Source organism: Rhincodon typus, unplaced genomic scaffold (genome assembly GCF_021869965.1).
Source record: "Rhincodon typus isolate 14 unplaced genomic scaffold, sRhiTyp1.1 hic_rhity00002473, whole genome shotgun sequence".
NCBI classification, from domain to species: domain Eukaryota; kingdom Metazoa; phylum Chordata; class Chondrichthyes; order Orectolobiformes; family Rhincodontidae; genus Rhincodon; species Rhincodon typus.
Window position 1 is genome coordinate 653 of NW_025968111.1, and position 24,348 is coordinate 25,000.

The 24,348-nt window shown below is 40.5% G+C and overlaps 1 protein-coding gene across 1 annotated transcript; it reads left to right on the forward strand.

Moving 5' to 3' along the window:
- Window positions 1–1,011: 1,011 nt before the first annotated feature.
- LOC125481519 (palmitoyltransferase ZDHHC17) lies at window positions 1,012–23,661 on the forward strand (the record flags this gene model as incomplete). The annotated part of the gene is made up of 8 exons (XM_048593197.1): window positions 1,012–1,184; window positions 6,931–6,995; window positions 8,603–8,765; window positions 12,613–12,738; window positions 13,570–13,712; window positions 14,801–14,901; window positions 18,647–18,771; window positions 23,599–23,661. Coding segments are annotated over exons 1-8 (957 nt in total), but the record flags the coding sequence as incomplete, so codon positions are not given.
- Window positions 23,662–24,348: the final 687 nt, after the last annotated feature.

Here is a 24,348-nt window from a genome sequence, read left to right on the forward strand (position 1 = left end):
GTCCTCCAGACCTACAGCCATGTGATTGTTGGCAAGGCCAGTCAGTGTCCGTATCCCATGAACAAATAATTTTACAGAAAGGCAGCATGGTGGCTCAGTGGTTAGCACTGCTACTTCACAGCTCCAGGGACCTGGGTTCGATTCCAGCCTTGGGCAGCTATCTGTGTGGAGTTTGCACGTTCTCCCAGTGTCTGTGTGAGTTTCTGCCAGGTGTTCCGAATACCTCCTACAGTCCAATGATGTGAAGGTTAGCTAGATTTGCTTTTTGGAGGGACTACAGTGTGGACTCGACGGGCCAAATGGCCTGCTTCCACACTTTAAGCTTCTCAGAGCAGGTCAGGCTGAGAATCCTATGATGAGTAATTCCCTTCATTGTCTCCCCATTGTTCTCCATCTACAAGGCACAAGTCTAGAATGTGATGGAATATTCCCCACTTGCCCGGATGGGTAGAGCTCCGACAGTACGTTAGAAGCTTGACACCATCCGGGACAAAGCAACCTGTTGATTGACACCACATCCACCACCTTCAACGTTCACTCCCTTCATCTCTGATGCATGCTAACAGCAGTGTGTACCATCCATAAGGTGCATTGTAGTAATTCACAAAGGCTCCTTCAGAAGTGCATTCCAACCAGCAAGCTCTACTATCTTGAAGAACAAGAGCATCAAATGCGTGAGAGTACCAGTATATACAAGTTCCCTCCTCACTACTCCCCATCCTAACTTGGAACTATATCACTTTTCCTTCACTGTCACTGGGTCAAAATCCTGGAACTCCCTTCCTAACAGCACTGTTAATGTACTTCGATCCCAATGATTGCAGCAGTTCAGGAAGCATAGCTCACCACCACCAGGGCCATTAGGGATGGATAATAAACATTGCCAGTGACACCCACAGCCTGTGAATAAATTAAAAGATACAGAAGTAAATTTTTCATAAGTTTTGATAAACCTGCAACAATGCCTGTATGAATTATAATGCAACATTTGTCTTATTAATAATTTACATAAAATGCTTTTTGGGTCATTTTTTTGCAGGCAGGGTCACTTGTCCATGGTTGTGCATCTCATGAAGTATGGTGCAGAACCATCACTGATTGATGGAGAAGGCTGTAGCTGTATTCACCTCGCCGCTCAGTTTGGTCATACTTCTATTGTTGCATACCTGATTGCAAAGGGGCAGGTAATTTTCAACCTACTTTTGTTTGTATATTTGAACAGCACAACAATTGTCATTGCAGGGACTGATGCAGCCCACTTGACTGTCAACCCATCCACCACTTAAAACATTCACCCCATCCACCAATGGTGTATAATGTGCCATTTTTAAAATATGCCTTTCAATTCCCCAAGTTTCTTTTGACAGGATGTTCTATACTTTCGGCTTCTACCAGCCAGAAGGATAAGGGAGCGCCGTTTCTCCTAACCCTCCAAGTGTCTCATACAATCCTGACTTGTAAATATATGGCTATTCCTTCAAAGTGATTGGGTAGAATTCTGGAACTCAGCGCATCACTACTCCCAAAAGCAAACAAAACAACTGTGGGTGCTTGAGGGCATTTAGCAATGGATAATAAATGCTGACCTTATCAGTGACACATCCCATTGTTACAAATGGCTGAACCCCTCTGATAATTAAACTAAAACACAAGCCCCAATCTGTCAGGAGTAGGGGAACCCTCTAATAATTACTCCCGGAAACACCCAGAGAAATTTGTCTTCCCCCTTGTAATCTATTAAAAGAGTGGTTAAAGGAAATGAAATCCCTGATCCACTTTATAAAAAAAAAGTAACTTTATTTATTTAACCTTAACAATGAACAAATTAAATTAGATGCTAACAAACTGAACAATTTCCCTCCTTTATACTAACTATTCCGTCACTAAACTAAATTCTACTGGAATATTCTGTCATCTCCGCTCTCTTCACAAACACCTTTCTTCCATTAATTCTGCTGTCAGGGATGTTTTATTTATATAATTCCTTCAATGAGAACTTTGAGCTAAAATACCGTGGTACCTTTGATTAATTAGATGGGATTTCTCTGAGAACTGAATGGTACTAACTCTGGCAGGTGGCAGATGATTCCTTGATTTTCCTAATGCCTTTGTCTTATATACCCATAATGACATAATCAAATTCTTATAATATGATTGGTTTCAGGTTGTCAACACCATTAGATTTAAATTTAGTTGGCTTTCTGTGTCTAGGTGCTTCGTTTAAATTAATTGCCAAATTTAAACTTGTTGTTTTGGAAAAAAGTGCTGCTTGGCTGTTCTATATAAAATGTTTCCATTTGGGCACCCCCTATGCCCCTGCATTTATAAACTTCCAAGCACAGACAAAGCTCAAGCTCTTAAAGGGGCCCACGGCATTCTTCCCCACAATCATTTTTACAACAAATTCTAACTTCCGACCTTCCAGTTCATGAATACTCGACCCAATTTCATAACAGGATGAATGAATAAGTGAAGATAAAGAAGCAAAGATGTTTCATTTTAACATGTTGTCAAGGTATGCCAATGTACTTCACAGCCATTAATTACTTTTGAAGGATTGATACTGTTGATTCATAAGCAAAGATGGCAAGCACTTCATCCCCAGCAATCTCTCTTAAACAGCAACAAGATAAGAATTCATTCATCTGTTTTATTATTAGGACAGAATAATGAGAACATGTCCCCTACTCTTGTGCAAGTGCTGCCATAGCATCTTTTACAAACACCTAAATACTCAGATAGTTCTCACAGTTCATTCTGAATTCTGCTCTTGTCTTTGTCTGTATTGTTCCAAAAACTTCGTTTTAATGTCACAGAGGCATACAGCTTGGAAACAGACCTTCGGCCCAACTTGTTCATGCCAACCAGGTTTCCTAAACTGAGCTAGTCCCATTTGCCTGCACAAAAACAGAAGTTGCTGGAAAGGCTCAGCAGGTCCGGCAGCATCTGTGAAGAAAAAAATCTGAGTTAACGTTTCGGTTCCGGTGACCCTTCCTCAGTTTTGAGGAAGGGTGCCAGACCTGCTAAGCTTTTTCAGCAACTTCTGTTTTTAGAGCATCCGTAGTTCTTTCAGTTTTTATTTCCCATTTGCATGTGTTTGGGAGATATTCCTTTAAACCCTTCCTATTCATCTCCCTGTCCAAATGCCTTTTAATTGTTATAATTGTACCCGTCTCTGCCACTTCCTCTGGCAGCTCATTCCATACATGTACCACCCTTTGTGAAAAAGTTGTCCCTCACGTCCATTTTAAATCTTTCCCCTCTCACCTTAAACGTATGCCCCTCTAGCTTTGGACTCTCCTACCCTAGGGAAAAGACCTTGGCTTTTCATCTTAGCTATCCCCCTCATGATTTTATAAACCTCTATTAAGGTCACCCCCTCAGCCTCTTATGCTCTGAGGGAAATTCCCAGCGTATCCAGCCTCTCCTTATAATGCCAATTTTCCAGTCTCAGTAACATTCTTGCATATCTTTTTTCCACCCTTTCCAGTTTAATAACATCCTTCCTATAGCAGGGCGACCAAAATTGCTGCACCGCCTCAGCCCCATTTAGAACATTGAACATAGAACATAGAACAGTACAGCACAGTACAGGACCTTCGGCCCACGATGTTGTGCCGACCTATTATCTTACTAAGATTAAATTACCCTGCATACCCTACATTTTACTCTTCTCCATGTGCCTATCCAAGAGTCGCTTAAAAGTCCCTGAAGTATCTGACTCCACTACCACTGCTGGCAGCGCATTCCACACACCCACCACTCTCTGTGTGAAGAACCTACCTCTGACATCTCCCCTATACCATCCTCCAATCACCTTAAAATTATGCCCCCTCGTAATAGTCATTTCTGCCCTGGGAAAAAGTCTCTGACTATCCACTCTATCTATGCCTCATCATCTTGTACACCTCTATCAAGTCACCTCTCATCCTTCTTCGCTCCGATGAGAAAAGCCCTAGCTCCCTCAATCTTTCCTTATAAGACCTGCCCTCTAGTCCAGGCAGCATCCCGGTAAAATCTCCTCTGCACCCTCTCTAAAGCTTCCACATCTTTCCTATAATGAGGCGACCAGAACTGAACCAATATTCCAAGTGTGGTCTAACCAAAGTTTTATAGAGCTGCAGCATAAAGTCACGGCTCTTAAACTCAATTCCCCTGCCAATGAAAGCCAACACACCATACGCCTTCTTGAAATCCGTATCAACTTGGGTCGCAACTTTGAGGGATCTATGGATGTGGTCCCCAAGATCCCTCTGTTCCTCCACACTGCCAAGAATCCTGCCATTAACCCTGTATTCTGCATTCAAATTCAACCTTCCAAAGTAAATCACATTTAAGATTAATGGTTTGAAGGGTGAGAAATTAATTGGTCATTTAGTTCAGTGAAATTGTCAAATGTAAACGTTCCTACTCAGCCACCACTTAAAGATGGTGAGGTACAGTGAAGAAAACAGTGGCAAATGAATGACCAACAGCATAAATCTCACTTTGTGGCAGAGCTCCGTCTGAAGCAGATTTGGTTGCTTCAGTTCCAGGTAGGAAGTAGATCGACAAAGTTCCCTGTGTGAACAGCAGAAATCAAACTCTGTTGGAAGAGGATGAAGTATGTGATATATGTCAGAGGACCAAGCTGGGTTAAGTTGCATAAAAGCAAATTATCTTACATAAGGATGTGAAATTCTGTTTATATCTGACGTTCCCAGCTGATTTAGGTTGTCAAATTTAGCAATTCAATCACAGGCTCCCAACAGTACATGTTGCATCATCTGAGAGTTCTTTTGTTTTCTCAGCCCTCTTCCCCCTCGTGCGAAAATGTTTCTGGGACTTAGTCAAATTAGAATCTGGGGATATGGTAGAGTGCATCTTGCCACACTGTAGTCTTACCGTATTCTCAATTGTTGCGAATTAGCTGTAACTGTCACACTTTTATTGGCTGTGATAATGTGACAGTGATATCATGTGAAGGGCTAAGGAACATGCAGTTGATAATAACACTCGGGCTTATACCATGTTGATGTTCTGACTGTTGGAGATATTTTCCAATCAACCTGTTCAGAGATATTATGACCCATATATGGAGTAGGTGGTAAACTCGTCATCTCAATGAATGACACAGCTGTTCAAAGAAAAGTCTGAATCAGATTACTCCACCAAGGCTTTAGAAAGTCTGATTGAATTGGTGACATTTTGGAATCCCTTTCTGGATAAATTTGCAACATCAGTCTTGCAGAGAGCAAATTTGTGCAATTGGAGAAAAAAGCTTTTCTGACAGTTTTTTTCCTGTAAATAGATCATTAAAAAGCTAAATATGAGCAATTGAAGATAGCCCTGAAATTGTAGTGACAGTCATACTTGACATTACTGGGAGACAGCATTTATATCCAGTGCTAAGGAGTTGTTACTTGTATCTTTCTGATGACGTTTCTAAAAGTTTTGGTCATTTTCTGACCGTTTTTTGTTGGTAGTATTTAGTAGAACATGGGAGTTATTGTCTGTGCTGTTTCTGTTAAAGTGGTCAACCTCTCACTTTCGCACATTGTACTTGAGTTGCTAAATTAATGCTACTCAGTTAGATTAGTAATAATTTAGTGTTCTACTGGGCTGTTTTTTCACCCATTGGGTGAGCTTACATACCCAATTCTAGCCATTATTTATCAACATCACAAAAACAGATCATCTGGACATTGCTGATTTGGGAGCCTGCTATAGACAATAAGGCTGCTACATTTCCAACTTTACAACAGAGTCTATACTTAAAGTACTTCGTTTTCTGCAAATCACTAAGATGCTTCGGGTGGCATTGGAAGGCACTATACAAATGCAAGTTTGTATTTTAAAGTAATACATAGGATACAGAACCCCAAAATGTTTCATCTTATTCCATAGGCAGCTGTGCTGGGCTACTTGTTTGCAACTTAAATAAATGAATTTGACTGACAAGATCAAAGTTTGAAAAAGATGGCAAAAAGGATGTATTTAACATAGTGGATTGTAACAACAATCAGGAAGACATTATTAAACATATACAGAATGGCTTTGTAATTTGCAAATTAATTTTAATATGGCTTGGAAGGAACTGGAGGCCACAGACCACTGGATTGCGGTCTAAATTTAGATCAGAGCCATCTGGCAGAGCAGTATGCAAATATCTAAAATCAGTGCTGGCTAAGAGGCCAGAATAAGAATCAAAACACTGCAATTCATTTCCAGAGATAAAATTGATCAGTGGAGAAATTAGAAATGTGAAGAGTTTGGATGAAAAACACTGACAAAACAAAATCCAGGATACAATTCTAAAGAGGATGCTGGAACAGAGGGATGATGGGTTTAAATATGCATAAATCATTAAAGGTGGCTGGATGTTTTGGGAGAGGCTCAGTAAAGCAACCTAGACTTTATTAAATGGCATATGAAGGTGCACCCATTGGAGGGATTGAGAACAAAAGGCTATATTACGTCTGTAACTGGCAACAGAAATAATTGCAATATGAGGAGAAATGTTTTCATGGAGTGAACAGATCGGATCTGTAATTTGCTGCCTCAGTTTGATAGAGACAAGGCTCATTGAATCTTTCAAAAGGGAATTAGATTGTTATCTGAAATGGGAGACTGTAGACGGTTACAGGAAGAAATCAGGGAAGTGGTAGTAGGTAAATTTCTCTATCAGAGAGCGAGCACAGATGTGATGGACTGAATAGTATCCTGCGCTGTAATCGTCTGTGATTCTATGATGTTAGGCTTCTATCAAAACTTGGTTTCAAGTTTCCTCGAGATTCCCCTACTACTTTTCCCTACTTTGGGGAAGTCAGATTTGAGTTTAGTGTTAATTGTAGCAGCTGAAATGACTGTGAAATTAACAGCAACAAAAAAACACTAATAATGTACTTGGATTTACCCTCTTCAAATATTTATTTTGATCACTTGTTTCAGGATGTAGATATGATGGACCAGAATGGAATGACACCATTGATGTGGGCAGCTTATAGAACGCACAGGTTAGAACGGTTTCAACTCTTACATGTCCTGCCACTTACTAGCTAAGTGGCGATTGAGGTATTGCACTTACATGTTGCTATAATCTGGAATGCACTGTCTGAAATGATGTTGGAAGCAGATTCAATAATAACTTCCAAGTGGAATAAGATATGCACTTGTAAAGGACAAAAATGCAGTTGAGGAAAGTGCGAAGTGGAGAGGCTCAAATCTGATAGTTCCATCAAAGAGCTGGCACAGAAACAGGCTGACCGATCTCCTGTGTTGGGAAAGTCTCCTCCTTCCTCCTCCTCCTCCTCCAACACCCCACCACCCCTTCTCCGCTCCCCCCCACTTCAGCTGCTCCCTTTCCAAGGGTATTGGGACTGCATCTTGTGTGAATTAGGCGCTGGAGAGATACACTCTGGTACTGTGTCTGTGTGGTTGTGGTTCATCTGTGAATCTAGACTGCAAGTGCCGGTGAGCCATTCATGCATGAGAGGTAAAACCAAGCCCAGCCTTGCCCTCACCAAATGTTTAGATTTGCAAATATCTCGCAGGGATGACAGTGTTAGAATTGAAAAATGGCAACTGTCCATTTTTATTCCCTGTCTGGCTCAGCGTTTCCTAGTGCTGGTCATAGCCCCTCAAAGGCACACCCTGACTGAGATCAGCTAACAATAGATTCAACCCAGTTCTGGCCTGAGTCCTTCAGATACTATATGTTAACCCAGTATAACCTTTATTCAATTTCATTTTAACTGTTGTTTTATTTTTGTCTTCATTTTACATGGTATGCAATTTTCATTTCTCTGTATTTGCCTCCATCCCCCCAAAATGGTAATATTACATTGTTTGTGCAAAAAAAACTATGTAAATTCTACACTGTATCTACTGCATTGAAACTCTGTGTGAATACAAAGTGCTATCGTATCCTTCTGTGTGGCCATATCCTCAAAAGTGCTTCAGATGAGCACTTCCGTTTAGCACTGTTGAGGTGAGTTACCCACAATAACATGCAACTGAAGGAAAGTAAAGAAACAGTGCGCGCATGAGGATGTCCCATAACCCTATTTCACCTCACTGTATCAGTGTATATTTTTATTCCCTACTGCTTTGTGCATTTTTCTGGACACCCCCTTTTCTTGTTTGATGGAACAGGCTGAAGAGGCTGCATGGCCTGCTCCTGTGCCTGTGATGTGGGGCAAATAGCAATGAATGGCTGAGAATTTGTCTTTTGTTGCCATTACTAGCTTCCTTCCACGCTTCTTCCCAAATTACTTGAGAGAAGTAGCCCCACCTTATAACTTTATCAAGTTTGTGGTCTGAAAATTGTGAAGCAGTGTCTTGTATTTATCTATTATATTTTTTTGAATTACCTATAAATTTCAAATGTTATTATCTTGATTAAAGTGGAAAATTTTGTATCACCATCAGTATGAGAACTTTGTAGTGTTCTTTTTGTAATAACCTTTTCATTGTTGATAAATGCAAGACTAGAATTGTTTTAAAATCTTACCAAAAAAGATGACTGTCCAATTTTTCAAGGCTGATTTTCTCATTTTGTTTTACTGGAGCTGATGCCCAGCCTGTTGAACCAGCAACATTATTGTTGTTTTCTGCATTTCAGTGTGGATCCCACAAGACTGTTGCTCACATTTAATGTGTCAGTGAGTCTTGGGGACAAGTACCACAAGAACACAGCATTACACTGGGCAGTGCTGGCAGGAAACACCACCGTGATCAGTTTGCTGCTAGAGGCTGGGGCTAATGTAGATGCTCAAAATATCAAGGTATGAGTTTATTCTTTGAAGTTATTCCTACAAATCATGAAAATAATTCCGTGTTTGGAGATCAGTGATTTCTCCAACAAACTTGTGAAAGTTAATGTATCTTGCGCTAAATAACATAATTAAGCAAAGTTAGGTCATGCATTTGGTTTTGATTCGAATAGAGTGCATCTATTAAATGTTTGCAGTAGTCAGTGTCAAACACTTGTATTAATAGCACATTTGCAATGTCAGTACATATCAAATTGCTATACAACCAACTAAATCCCATTGAAATGTAATCAATATTAAACATCTGTGTATGGCAAGATATCACAAACAGCAATGCTATTGATGACCAGATCTGTCTTAGTGATATTGGTTAATGGATAAATATTTGGTCCAGGTCATCAAAGATAACGTCCCCACTCTCCTAGTAGGGTTGTGGGATCTTTTCCATTCACTTCAGAGCAATTGAAATTTTCGGTTAGCATCTCACTTTCAATTTGAATGAAGGTTAAGGAATAGTAAAAGAGGGAGTAAGGTATTTTGCTCTTTGCCAAATTTTGATGCCAGTATCCTGAACTGAAGTGTTGCTCTTGACTGAATTTATTTTGTTTAAAATGTTTCCAAGTTTAACATCATATACTCTTATGACGCGTTAAACATAATTTAACACTTTGGCTTTGATTGCAAGTGGAATGGAGTTTAAAAGTAAGAAAGTTTGTTACGCTATGCAGGGCACTGGTGAGACCATGTTTGGTGTAGTGTCTCCTTACTGAAGGAGAGTTGTGGAAATACGTATATTTTAGGATGGCCTCATGGTGTGATAGCTGGATGATTGCCTGGATCGCTGGATTAATGTTCTGGGGACCTGGCTTCAAATCCTGTCATGGCAGGTGATGGAATTTAAATTCAGTTAAAATCTGGAATCTAAGAGTCTAATGATGGACCATGAACCAAAACCATTGTTGTTTGTTGGGAAAAACCCATCTAGTTCACTAATGTCCTTTAGGGAGGGAAACTTCCATCTTTCACTGATTTGGCCTACATTCTACTCCAGACCTGCAGGAATGTAGTTGACCATTAACATCCTTCTGGGCAATTACAGATGGTGCAGCGGAACCAGCAACACCCCCACCCCATGAATGATTAAAAAATATTTAAGGACTACACCCTATGTGAAAAATTCCAAGATGTTGACATTTTCTACATTGGAAAGAGCTTAATCATATTGTTTTATTAAGGAATGAAATCAACACTTCAATGTGTGTTGTAAGACACCTGCCATTTCCAGAAAAATTAAATGAGTTTGGAGAAAAGACAAGCAAAGCTTTCAGGAAGTTCGCGATGGAGTTTATGGCTCTTAATTATTGGAAAACCTGGTTGTGAAAAGATGGACAGCCTAAAGACTCATGATTGACCAGGAACCCTTTCAGGACTTGGTTTTTTTTTTCCACTGACTTAAGTATTCAGTAAAGTGGACTTCCCAGGAAGCTGAAAGTCTGCACCATAAACCAACTATCCAGCTGAGCTGGCATGTGGTTTACATGTGACTCCAGATTCACGGCAATGTAGTTGACTCTTAATTGACCTCTGGCAATTAGGAATCGGCAATAAATACAGGCCTAGCCAGTCATAGCCATGCTCCCTATGGATGAATTAAACAAAATATGTACTTTGTCATAGAGTCCTACAGCACTGGGACAGGCCCTTCAGCCCAAAACTGGTCCATGCCAACCAAAATGACCATCCACACTAACCCCATTTCCCTGCACTTGGCCCATATCCTTCTAAACCTTTCCTATCCATGCATTCGTCCAAATGCCTTTTAAATGTTGTTAATGTACCCGTCCCAACCACTTCTGCTGGCAGCTCATTTCATATGCATACTACCCTCTGTGTAAAAAAAGTTGTCCCTCAGGTTCCCATGTATTCTTTTCCCTCTTACCTTAAACTGATACCCTCCAGTTCTCTATTTCCCAGCCTTGGGAAAAAGACTGAGTGCGTTCACTCTATCCATGCCTCTCATGATCTTATACACTTCTATAAGATTCCCTCTCACTCTCCTGTGCTCTAAAAGTCCTAGTTTGTCCAACCTCTCCCTATAGCTCAATCTCTTGAGTCCTAGCAACATCTTTGTAAATTTCTTCTGCGCTCTTTCCAGTTTAATAACATCCTTCTTTTAGCAATGTGACCAAAACTGAACACAATATTCCAAATGCAGCCTCACCAACGTCCTATACAATTGCAGCATAACTTCCAAACTTCTATACTTATTACCCTGACTGATGAAGGCTCGTGTGCCAAAAGCCTTCTTCACTGCCCTGTCTACCTGTGACTCCACTTTCAGAGAACCGTGCACCTGAATTCCAAGGTCCCTCTGTTCCATGATGCTCCTTCAGGCCCTACCTTCACCATGAAACTCTTACCTGGATTTGAATTTCCAAAATGCAACACCTCACACTTATCTATATTAAACTCCATTTGCCATTTCTTGGCCCACTTCCCCAGTTGATCAAGATCCTGCTGCAATTTCTGATGACCTTCCTCGCTGTCCACAATACCGCCTAATTTAGTGTCACCCACAAACTTCCTAATCATGCCTTGTACATTATCATACTTGTTAGAGGTACTTCAGAGAAGGTACACTGGGCTGACTCCTTGATAGTGGATTTGCTTTATGAGGAAAGGTTGAGCTGGTTTGGACTGTATAATGCAATTTGGAAGAATAATAGGTGATCTTATTGAAGGATGTTTGTCCTTTTGGGGCAGTCTTGGAGTAGAGGACACCATTTCAGAATTGGCAAAGTAGTGGCATGGTGTTAATGTCACTGGACTTGCATTCCAGGAACCAAAGCAAATAATATGGGAGATGGGTTCCAATCTTAGCTTGGCACACGGTGAGATTTGAAATCGATAAAATTGGGAATTAAAAGCTTGCCTTATGGTAACCATGTGACCACTGTGAATCGTCATAAAAGCCTGTCTGATTGACTAATGTTCTGTAGGGAAGGAAATCTGATATCCTTACCTGGTATAGCCTCTATTTGACCCCAGTCTCACAGTGATAGAGTTGATTATGAGCTGTCCTCTCGCCAATTAAGGATGGATGAAAAATGCTGGCCTAATCACATGCCATGACCAAAAAGAAAATCTACTACTTAAGCTGACGAAACATATCTTTAGGGGAGGCGATGGCCTAGTGATATTATTGGGAGACCATTAATCCAGAAACTCAAGTAGTGATCCGGAAACCTGGGTTCAAATCCTGCCACAGCGGAAGGTGAGATTTGAATTCAATTTAATAAAAATAATCTGAAAATAAGAAACTACTAACGACCATTGTCAATTGACAGAAAAGCCCGTTTGGCTGACTAATGTCCTTCAGGGAAGGAAATCTGCCACCCTCACCTTGTCTGCCTACATATGACTTCAAATCCACAGCTATGTGGTTGATTCTCAACTGCCCCCTGAAATGGCCTAGCAATCCACTCAGTTCAAGGGCAGCGAGAGACAGGGAATAAATGCTGGCCAGCCAGTAATTCCAACATTCCACGAGTGAATTGAAAAGAAAAGGATCCTTAGTTTATGAAATTCTGTACCTCTGGAGTCATAGTCATTAAATATATTCAGATTTTTGATCTACAAGGGAGTCAAAGGTGATGGAGACGAGCAGGAAGGTGAAGTTGAAATGGCAATTAGATCATGATCTTATTGAATGGCAGAGGTGACCTGAAGGGCCAAGTAGACTAATCCTGCTCCTCTTTCTAATTTCCAGTTTTGTTGACAACTGAAAAGTCGTCCCGTTTACAAGCATGTGATGTGAAACTCCAGTTTTTGTTTCTGCATGCACTTTCTGTTTTCACAGGGTGAAACACCATTAGATCTTGCTAAACAGAGGAAAAATGTTTGGATGATTAACCATCTACAAGAAGCAAGGCAAGCAAAAGGCTTTGACAGTCCTTCTTTCCTAAAAAGGCTGAAGGCAGACAAGGTGAGCAAGATGAAAAGGAGGAAGAAAGAACTTGCTGATTTGTTGCACCTTTCATGACGTCAGGATTTCGCGAAGTGTTTTATATCCAATGACACATTTTTCAAAATAAAATTGTTGGTTTTGGAGGGTTCTGAGCCACTAATTGTCGTGGGGACATACTGGCAAAAAGTTCTACCAAGTGACTATTTGATGAGATTTAAGACAAAACAAGTTTATTAAATTCTCCAGTGAACTGTGACAGTGAACTTAGGCAGTGATTTACGGTTTAACGCAAATCACTGTGCTCAGGGATGACTGAGGGCTATTGTCGGAGCCTTGCTGTTGCTCAGGGCTGACTCAGCCTCCAAAACTCAGTTTTGAATGAACTAACAAGCATTACCACATTCTCAAAATTATGTTTTGAGGGCTCTTAGCATTTATTTAAATTAAATTTGATAGTTAAAAATAAACTGATCCAGAAATGTATGGAAGTTTTATTTACACCATGCTGTAATGATTAATCTTCAGTGACTGACCTACGCAGGAGGAACGATGCAAATTAATAAATGGAATTAATTACATGTAAGACAGTAATATTTTCATGCTTGCATGTTGGAATTGGAAGGATGATGCAATTCTTTTGTTTGAATTGAAAATACTTGAGACAGCGTGCATTTGGTGACTTGAACACATGCAGCAGGTATTTTATTGAATGCCTTCACCTGTTCATTCATTAATGTACCACTGAAAAACAGGGGTTGACTTTACTAAGTTTGGAATTCCTCTTTGAATTTTTAAAAAAATGTTTGTTTTGTCTTTTGATCACATGTTACTGCATTTTTTTTGCAACAGGAATTTCGTCAGAAGGTGATGCTGGGAACTCCATTTTTAGTGATCTGGTTGATGGGATTCATTGCTGATCTTGACATTGATTCCTGGTTAATAAAGGGACTCATGTATGGTGGAGTCTGGGCAATGGTGCAGTTTCTGTCAAAGTAAGTGATTGAAGTGAAACTTGGCAATTTGAGACTTCTGTTTCCCGTTCACTCCAAATTTTTCACATTGTTCGGTAAACATATTGCTGTTCTTAAGTTCAATCTGATATTTATACTCAAGTTGATTGCAATCCATTCTAAATATCACTTATGATATGTGCAATAAATCTTGTGTAGAATTTTAGGAAGAGACAGTAAGTTATATTGAGGTCTGCACTGATCACATGGTGTATTTATTCATTGAGTCATCAGGTAATACCTGTATCCTAAGAATTATATTTTTTAAACACCATGAGAAACAGGTACTACTAAAGTACTCCTTTCAGACAGTGGTGTCAATAGTGACAAAAACAGCAGTTGCTGGAAAAGCTCAGCAGGTCTCGCAGCATTTGTGAAGAAGAAAATCAGAGTTAACATTCCGGGTCAAGCGACCCTTCCTCAGAACTCTAAATAGTGATAATCTGATGTTAGTTACAAAACCAAACTGAAAGCTATCTGAGGAACTGAGACACTGTCAGTGAGCTTAGACTTAATGCTCTTGACGAAGGCAACATTTGACTGAGTGTGGCATCAAGGAGCTCCAGCAAAACTGGCGTCAATGGGAATCGGGAGGAAAACAATCTACTGATGACGTGATACTTGGCACAAAGGAAGATGGATGTGGTTGTTGAAGGTTATTCATCTCGACTCCAAGACATCTCTGCAGGAGTTCCTCAGGGTCGTGTCCTAGGCCTAACCATCTTCAGCTGCTTCATCAATGACCTTCCCTCCATCATAAGGTCAAAAGTGGGTGATTGTACAATATTCAGCACCATTTGTCATTCCTCAATAATTAAAGTCGTCCAAATCCAAATGCACATCCCCTGAGCAGCATCCAGATTTGAGCTGACAAATGGCCACCTTCTGAGTTGTGACCATTCTGTGATTCCAATGAGTGTGAGTAGGACAAGAGCTCTCAGATTTTAAACAAAACACAACAAAAAGTACACTTATTTAACCCATTGTCATTGTACGTGAGACTCTGGAGACAATGAATACAGTGAAGGCAAGAGCAGCATGAATTGTACTGAAATTATTGTCTCTTTCAGATCATTCTTTGATCACTCTATGCACAGTGCACTGCCTCTTGGAATCTATCTGGCAACCAAATTCTGGATGTACGCTACATGGTTCTTCTGGCTGTGGACTGATATCCTTTTAAAGTTGGTCTGATTATTCCTTTCCCATGGGTTTCTCTCTTGGCGAGATTTGGTGGAGGTGGTGTTTGTGAGGATGGTGATATTCATCAAGTACCAATTGGGAAGATGCATTTCTCCAGCTGTGTTGGGTTTGGTATTCTGACTTGTGTCACAAGTGGATGATTCTAAACTCCAAGTACAGAACCAGAGTCCTCAACTGCTCCTCATATGACAAGTCCTTCATCCCCAGAATTATTCTTGTAAATGTCCTCTGGATCCCCTCTAACTCCAGCAACCCTCCCTTAAATATGGGGCCCAAACTGCTCACAATAATCCAAATGCTGTCCGACCAGGACCTTATACGGTGTCAGCAGTACATCTCTGCTGTTGTCTTCTAGTCCTCTTGAAATAAATGCTAACACTGCACTTGCTGTCATATCTACCTACTGAACCTGCATGTTAAGCTTAGGAGAACCCTGAATTGGGGATTCCAATATCCCTTTGTACTTAAGGTTTCCAAAGCCTTTCCCCATTTACAAAATAGTGTACACCCCTATTCATCCAACAAAAGTGCTTAACCTGTTGTTTTCCCACATTCTCTTCCATTTGCCACTTCTTTGCCCACTCTCAAAGCTTGTCCAAGTCTTTCTGCAGCCTCTCTGCTTCCTCAATACTACCTTTCTGTCTGCTTAGCTTTGTGTCATCTGCAAACTTACAACAACGCCCTCAGTTCTTTTGTCCAGATTGTTAATGTATAGCATGAATAGTTGTGGTCCTAACACAGACCACCATGGAATTCCACTAGTCACCAACTGCCATCCTTTATCCTTTTATCCTTAAAAGGCTCCTTTATCCCCACTCTCTGCCTTCTGCCAGAAAGCCAATCTTCTATCCATGCCAGTACCTTGACCCTGACACCATGGGCTCTCACCTTATTTCGCAGCCTCCTGTGCAGCACCTTGCCAAGTGCCTTCTGGAAATCTAAATAGATCACATCTGCTCACTCTCCTTTGTCTAGCTTGCTCATTACCTCCTCAAAGAATTCTAACAGATTTGTCAGGCACAAATCCCCCCCACTGACCCAAATTGAAGAAGCTGTGCTGACTCTGCCCTATTTTACCTTACACTTCCAAGTACTCCACAATCTCATCCTTAACAATGGACTCCAAACTCTCACCAATGACCAAGGAGGGGCTAACCAGCCTATAGTTAACCCTCTTGTATCTCCCTCCCTTCTTTAAACAAGGGTGTTACATTTGCCACTTTCCAGTCCTCTCGGACCCTCCCTGATTCCAGTGATTCCTGAAAGATCACCATCAATGCCTCCACAATCTCCTCAGTTATCTCCTTCAGAACTCTAGGGTGTAGTCCATCTGGTCTGGGTGATTTTAACCATCTTCAGACCTTTCTGCTTCACCGGCACCTTCTCCTTAGTGATGACCATTACACTCTCCACTGTCCCCTGACTGTTGAAGCTCTGGTGTACTGCTGGTGTCTTCCACTGTGAAAACTGATGCAAAATACCTACTCAGTTCCTCTGCCATTTCTTTGTCCTCCCTATACTACTTCTCCAGCCTCATTTACCAGTAGTCCAATGTCCACTCTTGCCTCTCTCTTACCTTTTAGATAGCTTAAAAAAAACTCTTGCAATCTTCTTTCTTATCACGCACTAGCTTACTCCCATATTTCATCAACTCACCCCTTATTGCTGTTTAAATTATCCTCTGTTGGTTTTTAAAGATTTCCAAATCCTCTGGTTTCCTGCTAATCTTCACATACCTTTTGCTTTTTCTTCTCTTTTTAGGCTGTTCCTGATTTTTTTTTGTCAGCTATGATTCCCTCATCCTCCCGTTAGTATGTTTCTTCTTCCTTGGAATGAATTTCTGCCTTGCCTCCCAAACTATCTCCCCAAGCAGTACTGCTAGCTGCTTCAAAAACTGTCATCTCGTAGACTTTCCATGAATTTATTTTCTTGAGATCCGCCACCAACCTGATTTTCCTCGTCCACCTGCAGATTGAAGTCTCCCATGATTATAGCAATAGTGCCTTTCTTATATACCTTTTCAATCACCTGATTTATTTTCTTCCCCGCATCCTGGCTTTTTTATTCATTCATGGGATGAATTGCACAGTGGCCTGGGCAGTTAAGAGTCAACCATATTGTTGTAAGGACCACTGCAAGGAGGCCTGTACATAACTCTCATCATGGTCTTTTTTCCTTTGTCGTTCCTCAACTCTACCAACACTGACTCTGCACCTTCTGACTCCATGTCCTTTCTTGCTGTTGATTGAATTTAATTTCTTACTAACAAGGCAACCCTGTCCCCTCTGCCCATATGTACTTTTAATAGGACATATATTCTTGCATGTGATACCCACAGTATTGTACCTGCCAATTTCAATCTGAGCTACAAGCTCATACAAGCATAGAAACATTTATCTTGTTACATCTATTGCATGCATTCAAGTACAACACCCTCAGTCCTGTTTTGACTGCCCCCTTATCTGTTGTGTCCAAAGTTAGATTCCTGACCCTTGCCATAGTCACTTTCCAATTACTTGTTCTGGAGACTTTAATCACCTCTGCTGAGCCCTCCTTCCATAATTTTCCATGCAACTGAACACCCCTCCCCACCCCCAACTATTTAGTTGAATGGCGTATCCACGGCTCTAGGTATATGATTCGCCAGGACTCTGGACCCAGTATGATTCAGGTGGAGTCCATCCCGTCGGAACAGCTCCCTCCATCCCCAGTGCTGATGCTCATGTTGCATGAATTTGAACTTGTTTCTCCCACACCAATCTTTGAACCATATGTTTTCTTCTTTAATCTTGTTGACCCTGTGTTTGCAGCACAGGTAGTAATCCAGAGATTATTACCTTTTGGATTCTGCTTTTTAATTTAGCCCCTAGCTTCTCATATTCCCTCAGCAGAACCTCTTTCCTCTTTCTACTGATATCATTGGTACTTACGTGGACCACAACAACTGGATCTTACCCCTCCCACTCCCAGGTTCTTAAGTAAGATATGCTGAATCTGGACACCAGCCAGACAACACAGCCCTCGGGATTTTTGATCTTGGCCACAGAGAACAGTATCTATTCCCCTCACTATACTAGTCCTGATTACACCTTCATTTCTCTGTTCTCCCACCCTTGTATGGCTTCCTGTCCCACAGTGCTATGGTCAGTTTGCTCATCCTCCCTACAGCCCCCACTCATCCACACAGGGAGCAAGAATCTCAAACCTGTTAGACAAGCTCAGGGGCTGAGTCTCCTTCAACACGACCTCCTGGATTCTTCTACCTGCCTCACTCATCGTCACACCCTGAAAGTAATCTATAATAGATAGTCAAATTAGTAGCTATCACCAAGTAATGGTTTACCTGTGGTGTCACTCTCTTGTGCTGGGCCCCTGACCCTGGGCTTCAATTTATCCTGTTAATCCTAAATTTATCCTAAAAAAAAGCCTTAGAAGCTATGAGCTTGAAAAAAGCAAGCAAAAAGCTTTTACTCTGCACTGAATTCCCACCTGCCTTCAAATTCCCCATGCAATACACTCGCTCAGGCTGTGCCTCAGTCTGGATGGATGTCTCCTTCCTGACTGTGAGAAGTTTACTGATACATATTGTACGTACTGGAAGCATACATTACAGAACTCACTATTGTGAAGCTTCAATGTGATGGAAAGAAAGAATAAATCTTACAGTTCCAAACTTTGGTCCCTAAGCCTTTAATTCCTTAACACCAAAAAACATCTTCCTGTTCTGACAGTTCACCTCCCATTTCTTGTCAATAGTGTAGGACTGTTCTACAATTTTGGAAAGTCATGGAAGTCAGACCCAGGAGTCATTAAAGCCACAGAAGAGCAGAAGAAGAAGGTAAGGGGTAGAAGGTGGTTTGTAGTTCCCAAAAGTATAAATCTTACATTATAATCCATGAAAATATTTTTTAAGGGAACACTGGGTCACAGTAACTATGTCCCACACTGCTTATCACTCACACTATTGAATAATGTGTGTAGCTGAGGGATGGAATATCAGTGACTGTAATTCATGTACTGTCAAAAAGTATGTGAATTAACCTTAGCAAAGGGATAAATTCCATCCTTTTAACAAGCAGATTCTATTAAAAGGAATGCTGTATTTTGTGTTGAATTAAAATCATGCCAGTGTTTCATTTGCAGGTGATTATAATTTTAAGTCCAAAAAATGAATAGAACCCTTTCTCTTCAGCTCATTATCTGTGTTTTTAAGCAAATGATTTAATTGCTGTGTTCAAAAGCTATCAACCTAACCTTGGAAGGATTACAAATATTTAGACCATATGACATAGGAGCAGAAATTCAGCCATTCAGCCATTCAGCCCATCGAGTCTGCTCCGCCATTCAGTTATGGCAGATAAGTTTCTCAACCCCATTCTCCTGCTCTCCCCCTGTAACCCTTGATCCCCTTGACAATCAAGAACCTATCTCCGTCTTAAATATACTCAATGACCTGGCCTTTGCAGCAGTGAATTCCATAGATTCACCACTCTTTGGCTAAAGAAGTTTCTCCTTATCTCCGTTCTAAAAGGTCTTCCCTTTACTCTAAACCTGTGCGCTCGGGTCCTGGTCTCTCCTACCAATGGAAACATCTTCCCAACATCCATTCTGTCCCGGCCATTCAGTATTCTGTAAGTTTCAATTAGATGCCCCCTCATCCTTCTAAAATGAAGGATGAGTGGTTATCTAATTTCATTATTTAATGAAACTTTCCTCTATTTTGGCAGTTTTATAATTTATCAGAACTAGAGGAGTTATTCCATCTTCATCTCTTTGATTAACTGGACTGTAAACCATATACTATATTAATACAGGGACATCCTGTTCTTTGTTATTCTGTATCCTTTGTTTACCAATTTTCAGACGTGAGAGGCAACAATATCCTTGTCTGATGTGTGAAGCTGTGAAGTTTAGACAAGGATGTTAATCTGTGATATACTGATGGGTAAAGGTGGTTAACGGCAACACTTTGCTGCCAGAATTGAAAAGAAATGAGCATTTCATGTGGAGGGTATGAGAGTCTGGCCTGCATGTGACTACACCCCCACTCATTTGCAACAGTTTCTTATAGACAAAGAACTGAAGGTTATGAGAGACAGACAGAGTTGGAGTTGAGACCACAATCAGATCAGGGATGATCTTATTCTTATGGGAGAACAGACTCAAAGGGCCAAATGACCTACTTCTGCTCCTATGTTTTTATGAAGAGACATGTAGCAAATGCTGGCTTTGCCAGTGAAAAGAATGAAAAACAATCTCCTGTTCATTTCAACCACTCCCTGTGGTAGTGAGTTCTACTTTCTCACCACTGTTTGGTGAAGACCTTTCTTCTGAATTTGCTATTATATTTCTTGGTGATTATCTATTTTGATCGCCTCCAATAATGCTCTTCCCCACAAGAGGAAACATTATTTTCTCTGTCAACTGTATTGAAAACTTTCAGAATTGTATAAACATTGATCAGGTGACCCTCCCTCCCCCACCCACAACCACCACAACCACACCATCACCACAACTTTCTTGAAGAGGAAGGAGATGCAGCTGTTCTCAGGCTCTTCTGAAAGGTATGGCTTCTCCCCACAGTTAGGTATCATCACCATAAGCCTCTTTGCACCTTCCTCACTTCTTCTGTGTCCCTTTAATAATGGCGACCAGGACCACGCTAAAGGCTATAGGATGATCTGATCAAAGTCTTCAAGATATTACCATGAAAAGACAGGGTAGATAAAGATAAACTACACCCACTGGTTGTGGATTCTAGAACTAGGGGTATAGTGTGAGAATTCGGGCCAGACCATTCAGGAGAGATGTTAGGAAGCATTTCGACACAAAGGGTGGAAGAGGTTTTCTTTCTTCCATAACAGCGGTTGGTGCTGGATCAGTTGTTAATTTTAAATTTGAGATAGGTAAATTTTTGTTAAGCAAAGGTATTAAGGGATATGGGCCTCAGGCAGGTATATGGAGTTAGGTCACAGATCAGCCATGACCTCATTGAATGATGGCAGATCAAACTCAAAGACCTACTTCAGTTCCTAAAGTTGGAATCAAGCTTACCATAACTTCCCTACTTTTCAAATGTAGAATTAAGGCCTCGTGGCTTGGTTTGGATTTTTTTAAATAGCAATGTTGATGTTATCAAACCCTTTTTGATTTGTGTTTTTATACTCTCAGGTGCCTTTGTTATGTTTAGATTCTTATTGTTAATAATATCTAACCACCTCATTTTTATCCTTAAAATGTAATACTTCACACTTATCTGTGCTGCAATTAATTTAGTAATTTTATGAGGTAGATGTTGAGCACTTGAGAGCGACAAATGACTTTAGACATATGATTCTCCAAACCTTTCATCCTGAGGGATTTAGTAACTCTATCATTGGGGTAAAATAATTAAACAAAACTAAGCAAGGTATTAAGTGACTCCAAAAATGACCTACAAAACCTGCCAACTTGACAAGAATGCTGGCTACATCACTGTTTGTAAATGTTCCCTGAGGCAAAGCAGGCTAATTGATTGCTCAACTAAATATTTCTGCCTGATTTGATAGCACAGATGATCAAAACTAACTTGTAAGTGATGCCAGTTGCATTTGTTAGCGTGAGTGTGGTGGGAAATGTAATTCCGTTCCTCAGAGTCAGAGGATCAGGTGCATTGTGGACAAGGACAGAGCAAAGTATCCTCAAGTCTCCCACATGAATGAGTCTGAGCTCCAAAACCTCAACTAAGAACATAAGAACTAGGAGCAGGAGGGTGCCATTCAGCCTCTTGAGCCTGCTCCACCATGTACTCTATAATATTTATACTCTATTTTTTTCACAAGAGATACCAAAATTCCATTTGCCCTCTTTATTACCTGCTATACCTGCATTTTCTATATTCACTGAAACCTTTCCAGAATCTAGGGTATTTTCTGCAATTCATGCATGAGGCAACCCAGATCCCCAACGGAGGCATTTTGAAGTTTCTTTCCATTTAGACAAGTTGCTTGTTTTCATTCTTCCAATGAAAATGGATAATCTCACATATCCATTTGTAAATTTCTTATTTCTTCTTTGCAATTTACTTTCCCAGCTATTTAGTTGTCATCTGCAAATTTGGCCAGAATACATTCTATCCCTATATCCAAGTTATTAGTTTAGATTGTAAATAGATGGGCTGTAAAGTCTGAGCCCTGTAGCACCTTACTAGTTAGAGCTTGCCAGCAGAGTCTCTGTTCTGTTGGTTAGTCAGTCCTCTCTCCAAGCTTACATATTACCTCTAACCTGTGTGATGATCTTGTGCAGCACCTTATCAAATGTCTTCTGGAAGTCCAGAAATACATAATAATAATTTCCCAATGATATTAAAACTAACTGCTCTATTGTTTGTTACTTTCTGCCTCCCTTTTTTATATAATGACTTGATATTAACATTTCTCCAATTCACTGGACCCTTTCCAGAAACTAGGAAATTTTGGAATAATGCATCACTGTCTCTGCTGCCACTTCCTTTAAGACTTTAGGATCTAGGCCATCATGCCCTGGGGACTGTCTGCCTTTAATCCCTTTCCTCCTTCAACTATTTATACAATTTTCTTCTGAAGACTACGGTTGAATCTTATGAGACAGTGCGTTCCAATTTCTAATCACTTGTTTTCTCAAAAAAAAACTTCTCATGTTGTCTCTGGATTTTTTTAATCAATAGCCTGAAATCTGTGCCCTCCAACAGCAACTCTTCAGCCACTGGGAAATAGAAAGCTTCAATACTTTATCCAACACCTTCGTGGTTTTAAACAGCTTTGCTGGACTTCTCTGTATCAAGATAAACAACCTCAATTTCATAATCCATCCCTTCAACTATAATTCCTCATCCCTGGAATCATTCCAGTGAATCTCTACCCTCCTCAAAGCAGTTGCATCCTTATCAAGTATGTCCATAAAATAAGCCTAAATAAAACATGACTTTAGCCCAAGTGGGACAGGATAAATCTAGTATAGGAGTGTTACAACGAATACACCACAAAAGGCATAAGATATAGGAGATTCAGCCCATCAGGTCTGCTCTGTCTTCAATAAGATCATGACTGACCTGATAATCCACATCTCCACTTACCTGCCTTTTCCCCATAATCCTTGATTCCCTTCCTGATTAAAAATCTATCTCAGCCTTGAATATACTTCGTGACCCAGCCTCAACAGCCCTCTGTGGCAAATAATTCCACAGATTCACCACAGTCTGAGAGAAGAAATTCCTCATCGCTGTCCTAGATGGGTGACCCCTTACTCTGAGATATTGCCTGCTGGAGACAGTGGTGTAGGTTTTGAATTCTCCTTTATGAATTCATTGCTGCAGCCCAATGGAAGACTTCTCCTGTAGGAACCCTTCACTAATAGGGATGAGGCCTGTGAGTTGATTTTCAAATTTCTGAGAGAAAGCGAGCAAAGGGCTGTCGCTCCTGAAGCAAGTTATCTTAGTGTCTGTTCAAACCAAATTGCCTTATTGTATATGATCTCTCTCTGAAAGCACTGCAGACATGGTGACTCCAGCCAAGTAACTTGTGTTCTTTGTGAATGTAACATTTTTCCCTGTTAAATGGAAGATATAAATATAGGTCCAGCAATTATGTTCTATATGCATATTTTAAATAATACACCCTTTACTGTTGTATTTATTCTTGCATCACAGACAATCGTGGAATTGGCTGAATCTGGGCACTTGGACCTCAGCATATTTTGCAGTACCTGTTTGGTAAGATATAATCTTTTTTAATTTGGTTTCCTCTTTCAATCTTCACTTGCCTTTGTTGCTCTGAGCCTGAAATAATCCATAATGGTTTAAACAAAGCCAAACCAGTACAAAAGTGCAGCTGCTGTGTCAGTGTGCTTGTGAAATCAAATAAATAATTACAGTGCTGTTAGCTCACAAAGTTTTTTTCAGATGTTGGTTTAACTACGTCAACTTAAACAGGGGGCCAGCTGCATATTAAATGTGTTTATGCTTTAAATTTAGACGTTTTGTCCATTACAAAAGTAGATCAGAAGTGAGTGTCAGGGCAAAATTCTGCCATTGCTAGAAATCTGAAATGAATAGCATGAGTGACTTTGGTTCCATTCTCTCATGCTTCCCTCGGTCCAAACCAGTGCTTCCCTCTTGTAGGAAGCTGTTAATGTTATGCCCAGTGCTTGAACTGTTTTGCTTATTCTCTAAACCGCAAGCTTTAGAGCAAAGAGCAAGCATACTGTAAATTGTGATTATGTCACTGCATCAGTAATCTAAAGACCAGAACTGCTCTGAAGACACAAATTCAACTCCTATCATGGTAGCTGGAGTGTTTACATTCAATTAATTAATAAAGCAGGAATAAAAAGCTAACCCGAACAATGGAGATCCTGAAGCGAGCCGGCTGTTATGTGCCATCCTTTCCTGGTCTGACCT